The 11,763-nt window shown below is 36.4% G+C and overlaps 1 protein-coding gene across 1 annotated transcript; it reads right to left on the bottom strand.

Annotated features, from left to right (window-relative positions):
• Positions 1 to 4,760: 4,760 nt before the first annotated feature.
• On the bottom strand, positions 4,761 to 6,821 carry LOC113342186. The gene is made up of 9 exons (XM_026586810.1): positions 6,608 to 6,821; positions 6,080 to 6,177; positions 5,896 to 5,982; positions 5,765 to 5,809; positions 5,515 to 5,679; positions 5,263 to 5,399; positions 5,123 to 5,170; positions 4,944 to 5,042; positions 4,761 to 4,850 (listed from the first exon to the last, which is right to left on the bottom strand). The coding sequence occupies exons 1-9, from the start codon at positions 6,819 to 6,821 to the stop codon at positions 4,838 to 4,840; spliced, it is 906 nt and encodes a 301-aa protein (XP_026442595.1). The 3' UTR covers positions 4,761 to 4,837.
• Between the last annotated feature and the right edge of the window lie 4,942 nt (positions 6,822 to 11,763).

Consider the following 11,763-nt stretch of genomic DNA (forward strand, 5'->3'; position numbering starts at 1 on the left):
AAACTGAGAGACAGTAGGGTTCTCATCAGAAGAAGAGACATGTTTGTCGTAGCACGTCTCATTGTCAGAAGAATCGAAACGAATCTTTTTTGAAGGAAAAAGAACTGTCCATACATCACTTTCTTTATTTGAAAGACTAGAGGAGGACATGATAGAGAAGATGAAATGAGAGTGTTGAAGAGGTAGAGCTTTTAAAATGAATACAGGTGTAGAATTCCCAGAAACACCCTTTTTACCAAATCCTAACAGAAGTTGGTTATCCAAAAAGCTGAAGCCGTTCACGAACAAGACCCGGTAAAAGCACAAACAGAAAATAACAAGATTATATTACAGTCCTCTTGTATATTATGATTCTTGTATAAGAGGAAGAAAATACACGAATCATTTTTCAACAAGATTACTGAGCATAAGGCCTCCAATCCAAGGTTGGACTGGGATAATCTTTGCAAAGAGAGAAACCACCCATTCCACTAGTTTTCTGCTTATCTATTTGAAAAGGAGAGTTATGAAGAACTTTCCTATCCATTGTAATCACAACTTTAAAAAACTTGACTGCAGATCTTTGCAAATCCTGCATCATTTTTGAAAACACCTTTTGATGAAAGGTAGACTTCCTTTTATTTTTCTACATATAATGGTTAGTCGGGCAAGACTGTTTTTGATTGTTTTGCTAAGATGATCCCGAGAAGAACTCAAATGAACAGAGAGATTTGGTAGAGCCTTCTCCGAGAACCTTCTGGAGTTCAACACAAAATCAGGAGAGGTTTGCTGATCCCACTCATGAGACACAGACGGATATGTCATGAAGGAATTATGAGAATGATTTTCAGCAAAATTACTGTGAGAGCAATCATAGATTTTCTCAGGACAATAATCAAGAGTATTCATCCATGCTTTAGTTATCTCTCTTACCTCCGTTTCTGGATCTTTCGAAGTGACCTGAACACTTTTATAGCACGTGAGACCAGTTTCATTTGTACGGCTTTTCTGGATATTCTTATCCTTTACATTGACTAACGGAGTTTCTTTTTGAGACTTTCTTTTACTACGTCTGAGTATTTTCTTAAGTTTTTGTATAAACAGATACAACATAGAAATAAAGCAATTCTCACTTTTCTTGTTCGTCAATTTAGGACGACAGGTCTTACAATCAGGAGAAGTGACGTGATTGCTAGACAATAGATGGTCACCTCTTGTCATGTATTCGCGATCGAAAATTCTAAGTTTTCCGACAAGTGTGTTTCGCGAAAGAGTATTAAGGTTATTTCCCTCAACGATGGCATGTTTTTTGGACTCGTATCTGGATGACAGCGATCGGAGGATTTTCATCACAATTTCCTTTTCAGGAATGGTCTTACCCAATGCACATGATGCATTAACAATTTCAGGTAGTTTGTGATAAAAATTGTCAAACGATTCTTCTTCTGCCATATTAAGGTCTTCACATTCGGAATTAAGGTTTTGAAGCCTAGCTTCCTTTTCACTGGGGTTACCTTCAAATATGCTTTCCAAAGTATCCCAAGCTTCTTTAGATGTCGTGCATAAGGCCACATGATGTCGAAGATTTGGGGTAATAGCATGCAGGATGGCGTTCAGCCCGTCGGAGTTTTGCGTTGCAACAATTAACTCGGCATCATTATACATAAGAAATTCTTTAGGTACAAATGCATCTCTTTCCATAATAACGGGAGTTTCATAGCCATTCACAACATAGATCCATGATTGGAAGTCACGGGACTGAAGAAATGTGCGCATAACAACTTTCCACCATAGATAGTTTGAGTCATCGAAGACTGGTGGTACGTTTACAGAGATAGCACTTCCGTCCATAGAGTCAGATCGCTACAAACACAGACTGATGAGGTCTTTAACGTGTTTGCCCGCTCCGATACCAATTGAAAAAACGGGGGTCTAACAACACCACCCAATATTTCGCTTAGCAATTTGTATGGACTAACTCCGAAATACTTTGCTAGAGAATCAACTAGATAGTCAGACTCAATCTAGATAAAAGTATCCTAAGGAGTTAATATCTCTCTCTTGATTTGATTTTTACTCAAGCTAAAAACAATAGCGAGTCTTTATCAAATACAAGGAATAACTTGGACGGTACCGAAGACCAATGTCCAAGTGTTAATCAATGAAATTGACAATCACAAGGTCGGGTCTCCAATCGATTAAACTTTAACGCAGAACCCGTATTATTTCAAATTATAAAGATAAAACAATATAATGCGAAAATTGAAATAACACAGACACCAGAAGTTTTGTTAACGAGGAAACCGCAAATGCAGAAAACCCAAGGGACCTAGTCCAGATTGAATACACACTGTATTAAGCCGCTACAGATACTAGCCTACTACAAGCTAACTTTAGACTGGACTATAGTTGAACCTCAATCAGTCTCCCACCGATCCAAGCTACAGTTGTACTCCTACGCCTCTGATCCCAGCAGGATACTGTGCACTTGATTCCCTTAGCTGATCTGACCCACAACCAAGAGTTGCTGCAACCCAAAATCGCAGACTAGATAATAAACAAAACTGTCTCACACAGAAAAGTCTATCAAAGGATAATCTATCTCCCACAGAAAAACCCTAGGTTTCGTTTCGTCTTAAGATATAAAATCAAGGTGAATAGGAACCAATTGATAATCCGGTCTTATATTTCCGAAGAACAACATAGATTAATCAATCATCTCTCAACAATCCTTCTTGACTACACAATCGGTTTGTCGAGGAATCACAAACAGTGAGACGAAGATGTTTGTGACTTCTTTATCTTGCCTATCGGAGAACTCTCACGATCTCAAGTCAATCAATAGATTGTACTCGTACGATAGAAGATGCAAGATCAGATCACACAACTACGATAAAAGTAGTATCGGTGTGGTTTCACAATCCCAATGAAGTCTTTAAGTCGTTAACTTGGTTTTAGAGAAGAAAACCAAAGGTTAAAGGAGAATCGACTCTAGCGAGCGCACTAGTATCACACAGACATGTGGGGATTAGTTTTGCACAATGCTAGATGTCTCCTTTATATAGCATTCAAATCAGGGTTTTGCCTTAGTTACAAAGCAATCCATATTCACTATTAGATGAAAACCTGATTTAGATTCAAGCTAATATTTCTCAACCGTTGGATCGAAAACTTAGCTTGTCACACACACTTGGGTAGACGTTTACTGGGTTTGTGAAAATCATGCCCAAACGTGTACGTGTATGTTGGTTCAACATAGTAACCCAAAAGGTTAACCACCTGAGCAATTCATATTAACCTAGTTGTTCTTCACCATAACTAGTTCAATTGACTCAAATGAACTAGTTAGAGAGTTGTTCAATTGCTGTGAGATCTTATGTAACTACACAAGACACAACTAAAACAAAGATGATTCGATTCGATTGAATCGGCTCATGAACTTTATAGCCACGGTTTGCATAAAGCATTCCTTAGTAATTTAAGTTTCATGTTCAGAGCACATCTTTAGATCATAACTACTTAAGCTCACAAACAAGTTCGCGGACTTAAGGCAACTGGTAGAGTTTTCCAAACTCAACAGAAAATCTCGGCAAAGAGACTTCCGCCAGTTCGCCGACTAGGTTCGCGGACTAAACACGCAAACGAGTTTTTGGAAAATCCCAGCACAAATTCTCGGCAAGAGAACTTCCGTCAGTTCGCGGACTGAGTTTGCAAACTGAGTTCGCGGACTTGGCAAAGCCAATTCTTCCGGTTTCTCTCAATCAACAAAGTTCGAAAACTTCGGATTAAGGAATACATGATTATGTAATCTAAACTCTCATTCCAATCATTGAGACATTCTCAGAGGACGTTATATAGCCGTTATTCACAGACCGTTTCACGTCAAAGCAATTCTCAAAAGTAATTGAAACTTTTCATGACTTTCGTCACTAGGTGAAGATAAACTTGATCAAAGCGAAACGCTTTACCAACACACGATTTCGAGAAAAAGATAAGTAGTGAATACTCAGCTCGAAATTTCAAATGTGTATGATCCAGTCTATATAGCATACGACTTTTTGTCTCATAAGAAGTAGGAGATAGAATAGATAGACTTTTGAGTGATAGATAAGTTCAAGTCTCCACATACCTTTTTGTTGATGAAGTTCCACGGTTCCTTGAGTAGATCTTCGAATATGATGAATCGACATGAAGTCCTTGAGCTCAACTACACTTTTCTATCGTAGTCCGAGACTTAGCTATAATAGACTAGAAATCAAGACTCATAGTTTTGATCACTAACATTGACAAACATGCTTGATATAGCAACGCATGCGAGGTCGACCGAGCTATGCTCTAACACTTTGACTTATAATTTATTGTTGTCTTAATCTTATTCTTTAGCATACGCTGAATTCGTCCATTCTCTTTGCTATACAAATATGTTTATGTACTGTGACTTTTAGCTGATATGGGATGATAAACATGTAACAAAATGGATGTGGACTTAAAATTTGTAAATAAATCTCACCATTTTATTTTGTTTCGATGTATTTCCACCAATAGAAACGCCACCTTGTTGTTCCATCACAACTTTTTTCTTGATTTGTCCACGTCTCAAAAGTATACTATACTTTTCTTCATCGGTTAGAGAAGCATACTGCAATTTTGTTTTTTGTTTTTTTTTTTAAAAGGAGTGATCAAACAGAACAACTAACGTAAAAAAAAAAAAACTATTTAAAACTCACCGATGTTTCTGGCTGCACACGCACGCGTGGTTTGGGATCGAAATCCAATTTTTGAACTGTGCTAGCATCACTGCTAGCAGCCATTCTTTCCATATCTGCCTTCTTTTCTCTCGCCCACCGTGCTTTCTGGGCTACAAAATGTGTCTGAAAGTTCAAAAGGTAAAAATACACAATGAATTAGATAACGTGTGTGCATAACATATTTTACATTTGAATCCACACATATAAAATTCTCACCTAGGATACTTGTTTAGTGCTTTTAACTTTCTGCACTGGTTCCTTTTTGGATGCTTTCTCAGCCTTTTTCTGTTCATTATACGCCTTATTTCTCCTAGCCTGAATATCAGAAATAAAAATAAATTAGAAGACGAATTTTTAAAAACTAAATCCACACAAGCAATAATATCAATCCATACCTTACATCCCTCGAGTATGTATTGTGTGCAAGGTTGTTGACTAAAAAGCTGGAAAACGAAAAAAATATATTTACTTTGGCATATACACAGAAAATTCTAACCACATAAACTGGAGCTACATTTACAAATTCACTTTTCACCTGAGTTTGTCTTTGCTTCTCCGCCAGTACACGCTGTCTAATACAATATTATCGCTTTGTGTTTGCTGACGCATTAATTGTTCTATAGTCTGAGGTTCTCCTCCCAAATTAACTTCTCCAACACAGACAACCGACACCTGAAATATAGAAAAATATAATATAACACAACCATCAATAACAATTTAACCATTAAATGTTGCTTTCGACATGGCTTAGATCTTAATTATTACAGTAAATAAATAACGTACGAACCTGAGCATTTATTGGACTATTGATATGGTCACCTTCCCGTTGTTTTATTGCTTTTCCAGACCCTTCGCTGCGAATATTTAATAATCCTTTACGTTCTTTTTCACGCTCTTGTTCCTTTTCGTTCAAACGACGCTGATGTTGACCCTCCACTTTTCGAGCATGAGACTTGCAGCCAAAATATAATCAACTTTTAAACACAAACCATTCTTTCATCTATACACACATGTTAATTAAAAGAATGAAGCCTTACCTTTGTCCTTTCTATTATGAACTGATTTTCAGGCCGTGCTTTGAACTGTAAAAATAAAACAATCTATTATAAATAATCAAACACGTTAATGTATATAAAAAAAAATCAACAATAATAATATTGTTCCTCACCTGCTCCCGCGCTAATTGTTCTTTTAAAACACGCTCGTTGTATTCCCGTTGTTCTCTTTCTCGCCTAATATTCTCCTCTGCTCTAGCCTGCAATGAGTAAGTTTATAAACAATTAACAGTAATGTAAATACAAATAAAATCTCCCTTGAATATTAATGACAACCATTATATATTTATAAAGTACCTGTCGTTCAATTTCAAGTTGTTTTTCAAACTTCAACCTTGCTTCGCGCTCCTGCTGCTCCTTTTTTTTCCCTGTCACTCTACCTTTGCCTCTCCCACCTTAACTTCGCAGCCACATACCTTGCCTGCAATACGCATAAGATTTAAATTAATCAAATACATTGCTATGACAAACGATGTAAACAATCATATTTCGGAACATACATTAATGGTTTGTTGTCCATCCTCGCCAGCCTGCGATGATGTTTTCTTCTGCCGCTTTGAAGAACTGATACATAAATATATTCATTAAACGTACTGATCAATAAAAACGTTACAATTCAATGCTACATAATCAAAGACTAACCTCATGGTGTTTCAAACCAGTTAGATTTCGTCTGTAAACGTTTGCTAGACCAAAAACTCTGAATTGACAATGAAGTTATTCTTCTGTTGTGATGCTGTATAAATTTCACCTATATTATGACTGTTTAGCACTCTTATATAGACATAAATCAGCTTATATTAAGAAACCTAGTTGTGTATGTACTTTGGAATTTTCCAGCTTTAGGAAACTGAATTTCGATAGGAAACTGCTTTCCGTGCATCACGAATTGGAATTTTCCAGGTTTAGGAAACTTCTTTCTGTGCATCATGAACTGCAACGATTCGCAATATGTGTAGAGTGTTTGTCTTTCTATGTAAACAATTTCACCAGTTCCACGTAATATCTTTCCTGCGATGTAGTTATTGGTCAGTTCCATAACAGCAAGAATGTCACCTATCTTGGCTATTGGTTCATCCAATAAAAATATGTATGAACCTTGGACCCAATATGTAGTTTGATTTTGCGCTGTGGTAAGCCTGCAAATTTCTGGACATCTAAGAATTCAGCTGGAAATCCTACAACCAGTAATCTGTGAGGATGTTTTAGCTTCAGTATATCTTCGCCAAAGTATGTTAGTTCCTTTAATTCTTCGAAACCATCCCTTCCAAACATGTGTTCCCAATCAAATATTGAATCGTCCCAAGTCTCCATAAGATCCTTCATAGCTGGTGGCAAGTTTTACTGGCAAGGAAGATACACATTAAATACAATAGTAAAGTTGGTTTCAAACAAGAAACACTTTCTAAACGTTGTATGGGAATTTTAAAATTCTAAATATTGTACCTCATTGTAAGTCAGGTTGTCCTCTATCCAGCAAAACTCAGAAACTTTTTTCAGAGTATTATTGTTGGCAAACCAAGATTGTTTAGCTTTTTAGGGTTTTAAGGATGTGGCTTCAGCTCTTTAGGATTAGATGCTTCGTTTTTGTCTATTTTAGTTATCAACAAATCTATGTCTCCTCCTGATTCGTATGCTGCTATATGAAACCAAACATCCATGCCTATGTTCATCTGTTATGATCAATATGAAACCAAACAAATAGCTTGATAATATGCTTAAATATACCAAAGAAAGAGCATGATAATGAAACCCTAACTATAACTAAATCATAGTTGTAGTTTTGATAGATTTTTTACTAATTGGCAGAAGGTATCCAACTCATAGTAAAAGGCTTCGATACATAACCATCCATTCCCCATTCCATACATTTCTCATGTGTTGCCTGGAATACATCAGTTGTCATGGCTAGTACTGGTGTGTGCCAGTTTGGAACATTCCCAAACATCTCTTATCAATAATAGTCTGTATTGGACCTCGGTAACCATAGAGGACTGAATCTGGTGTGAATCGAACACACAACCTTCTGACTTGGTGTCAGACGCACTACCATTGTGTCACAGACTCATATTCATTAATGTACGGTTTTAACCATGGAAGTCTATTAAATTAATTTATAGTGGCTGTGTTTGTAATGTTAAATTAAGATTCTGTTTGGTAGTACTCACCTATAGATGTCTTGATTACAGAATACCAAGACCAACATGCAGAACCACATTGACACTGTCATCCTACATAACACCATACACAAAAGACAACTGATTCATGTTAGTGTTTTTCCCAAAGCCATTAAGTGAATGCAGGGAATATTAGTGACAGTTAACTCTGTTTGATACTAATGATCAATTTGTGTTTGTATGCAAGATAAACTGGAGGAGGAAATACTGGTAACTGTTAAAGTGCACAATATGAGTAGCATTGAGATGGGATCCTGGAAAACTGGGTACCTATTTCAACGATTTTTAATCCCAATTGAAAGATTGGCACATGCATATTTATAAATGGTAGATATAATACACACCAGTAAGAGAGAAACACAATTAATATTTTCCATTATGTATACAAAACTTCACATTCTCATAAGAGAAAAAGCTGGATCATAACCTGATAAGCTTCTCAGTGGTACCTGTTGCCGAACTTACTCCTCTTTGTAAAAGTTTTCCTTTGTTTCAGTTTTCCTTCTTCTAAACACATTCGAAACATAATAAGTATCAAATATTTAAGAGAAGTCAATTTAAATCATGTAATTTGCTTAAAATAAATTGCGGAATAGGCAGAAGGGATGGATACCTTCTTGACCTTTTTATGAAAGGTGCAGGCGAAGCCTTGTTGGCCATTGTAGCAATATTCAACTCCAATTGAATTCCAACTCGCAACATAATTTATAACCTGAAATCACAGAAGCAAATCGAATATGCAACGACAAAAAGAAGAACCATGAAAGAATACGTGACATTTTTTTTACTTGTCGGATTTTGCTTCCACACATTAGTCCCCAGGCAAATTATGCTTTACTGGAGTTTTCCTTCACATACAAACCAATTAACATGCAATTATAGTGAAGTTCACTACATTTGAAAAGAAATAGTAGAGGAACAATAATCTTTACTTGTGGCAACCCAAGTCGGTGCAATCACATGAGATAGCCGGTAGAAGGCAAACACAATTGAACATCTCATGGCCTCAATTTAAACAAAACTCATCACAGCAGCGACTCTCAGAAATCCACAGGAGAGACAAATATGCTAGTTCCGAAGGGTCACGAACTGAATCAGATTAAATTTTCAGGGGTTTCCATATGTTACCCCTCTTCGTCATCTTTCCGATACGCAAAAACTGATCAGATTTTTGGCATCAGTTGATGCCCTGTAAACAGAAATTCAGCACGATTAATTCGAAGAAACCTAACCATTATATATACAAAAACTGAACTGGAATAATAACAATGGAGGCGATGAATTTATCTGGAATAATAACAATGTCTCGGAAAACCCCTAATTATAAAATCCTGAGAGTAAGAGAGTTTACCCTGATTAGAATAAGAGAGAATCAGGTCACAGGGTCCTCAGTGTCTTTAGGTTTTGAGATGTTAGTAAGCTCTCGAATTGGAATTCCAGACTTTCGATTAAGAAGTTCGAGTAACTATCTAGCAATGTTCAATTTTGACTGAGAAGTCGCTTCCACTGAACTGTAAATCAATCTTAATAAGCAAACAATCAGAATCAGAAGCAGTAAAAATAGATCCTTGCAAAAAAAAAAAAAAAAAATTCTTCTAGCCAAATAATCAAAAGCAGTAAACAAACAGAATAATGACGCATAACAATCCTTGCAAACAATTAAGCTTTTCTATTTTGTGTAAAATTGATCAATCAGTACCAAACAAAAATAGGACTGATTTCTAGGTTTAGGGTTCGTACCTAGAGCTAAGAGAAAACAAACTGTATTAATCAGTGAAACAACCGATTCTCATGGCAAACCAAATCAGAGAAAAACAAAAAGAAAAAAATACCTTCATCAATGAAACCCTAGGTTTCATATCCTGAATTCATCACAAAATCACCACCAAAATCTCTCCTTGCCAGTGATAGAAACCCACAATTTGTCTGAATCACCATTGCTGCTCGAGAAGGAAAGTAGATGAAGGTGACGGGAAAGAAATTGGAGGCAAGGTTGAAGAGAAAAGAGGAGAAACGAATCGGAGGTTCTATCGGGTTTCACCCTCTCAGCTCGTGGTTTTGAGAAAAAAGAGTTTACCTCGAAAAGATACAGTGTATGCAACTAAGAAGACCATACTGGTGCATCAGCAACTTCAATCGCAGGGTGGTAATAGCTTAAATAAGAACAGTTAAAGTGAATGAAACCAACCTATCCTAACAGAAAACTCTTTCTTATCCTATATGGTTCTCAAGAAGGCAAACATACAAAAAAAATGTATGAGATCAAGCTGTGTTATTTTATCAATCCAGTGATCATGTTATTATAGGGAAGAAAAATAGGAGCATACTCCTATTGACACAGTGTGGTTCTAAATGAACTTTGTTAATACATTATTAATACAGTGCGGTTCTAAATGAACTATACACATTCTCTTCTTCATTTGTTTGTTGTTAATTTTGAAAAACACATCACTACTAAATTATTTGTTGAGAAACATTTAAGGTTTGCAATGACTTTGGGAGTTGGTAGTGTTCAACTGGGCATGGTAGCGTTCAACTGTTCATAGTGTGATTATGTATGTTGGGAGCTGCTTCATGTCAAAAATCAGTTACAGAAGTAATTACCTACAGAGCATCATTCAGTCCTCAAGAAGAGTAATGGCCAGAGTATGAGATAGCTGATTATGCAGTATCTATGGTGACTCCATCATGCATGCTCTCTCTGAAAAAATTGCAAACGTAGATACATATTAGTTCACCAAATTTAATATGACTAAGAGATTACAACTTTCTTTTTGCATATAGATAAGAAAAATTATGACTAAAAAAATACCATAGGGGAGATGGATTACCATTGAAGGTTCATGAAAATCTGGTGGTCAATGGCAATATCAAGTTTATACGGATTTGAGTGGAAGATTCTTCATGTGCCGATCTTTGTTGCCTACTGATACATGTAAATTAAAACCATTAGTGGGGAACATGATTGTGTTCAGTGATTGGAGTTCCTGGAGATGTTTGCTCTACCGTTGGTGTTGGGTGATTCTTTATTGAAGGCGTTGTAGATAAACATAAGAAATGATATCTCCTCGGATTAATGAATTAGTTGGCAGGTTAACCCTGCACAACACCCTGGGCTCTGTTTTCGTGGGTGCACCTCTCACATATCCTCTATGCCATCCATTAGTATTATCCTGCTAAGCCTGCCTCATTCTCAATTAGTTTCCGTTGGCAAAGAAAAAGTCTAGTCTGTCTCTACCTTGGTAGTGCAACCCATTTTTGCCTGAAACTGGAATGCTGCATGTTGTTGCAGTTACTGGTGGTGCACCTAATACCAATAGACAATCGTTGAACTTTGATACTTCCCATTAGGTGTTGGTGCAAAAAATGATCACCCCAACAATCTTCGAGATGTGGAAAAGTTGATCCAGTCGCTATCGTTGATGAAGAATCTGCAAAAATTGATCAAAAGAGGGTGGGGTACCTGCAAAAACACTCCGATGCTAAAGTCAGCGGATGTTCTATGCAAGTGTATTGTGGTGAAAAGAATCGAATTCTCTACCTTTTGAGTTGAGATTTAGCCTCTATATATATAGGCAGAAGGAGATGTAGCTTTAGGGTTTCAATAGTTATCAAAATAACTTCCCCCATCTGTATAAATCCCAACCAGATTCAAAATAAGATTTGTTATTCTCTCTAATACTTATCATAATCCATATTTATCTTCAACAATTATTATCTTGAATAATTATGATAACTACTTAAGATAATTATCCTCTTTCTGCTAGGATCTTGCAATTATCTTAAATAATATTTAATAATTAT

This window comes from Papaver somniferum, unplaced genomic scaffold (assembly GCF_003573695.1).
Source record: "Papaver somniferum cultivar HN1 unplaced genomic scaffold, ASM357369v1 unplaced-scaffold_35, whole genome shotgun sequence".
In the NCBI taxonomy this organism is placed as follows: Eukaryota; Viridiplantae; Streptophyta; class Magnoliopsida; order Ranunculales; family Papaveraceae; genus Papaver; species Papaver somniferum.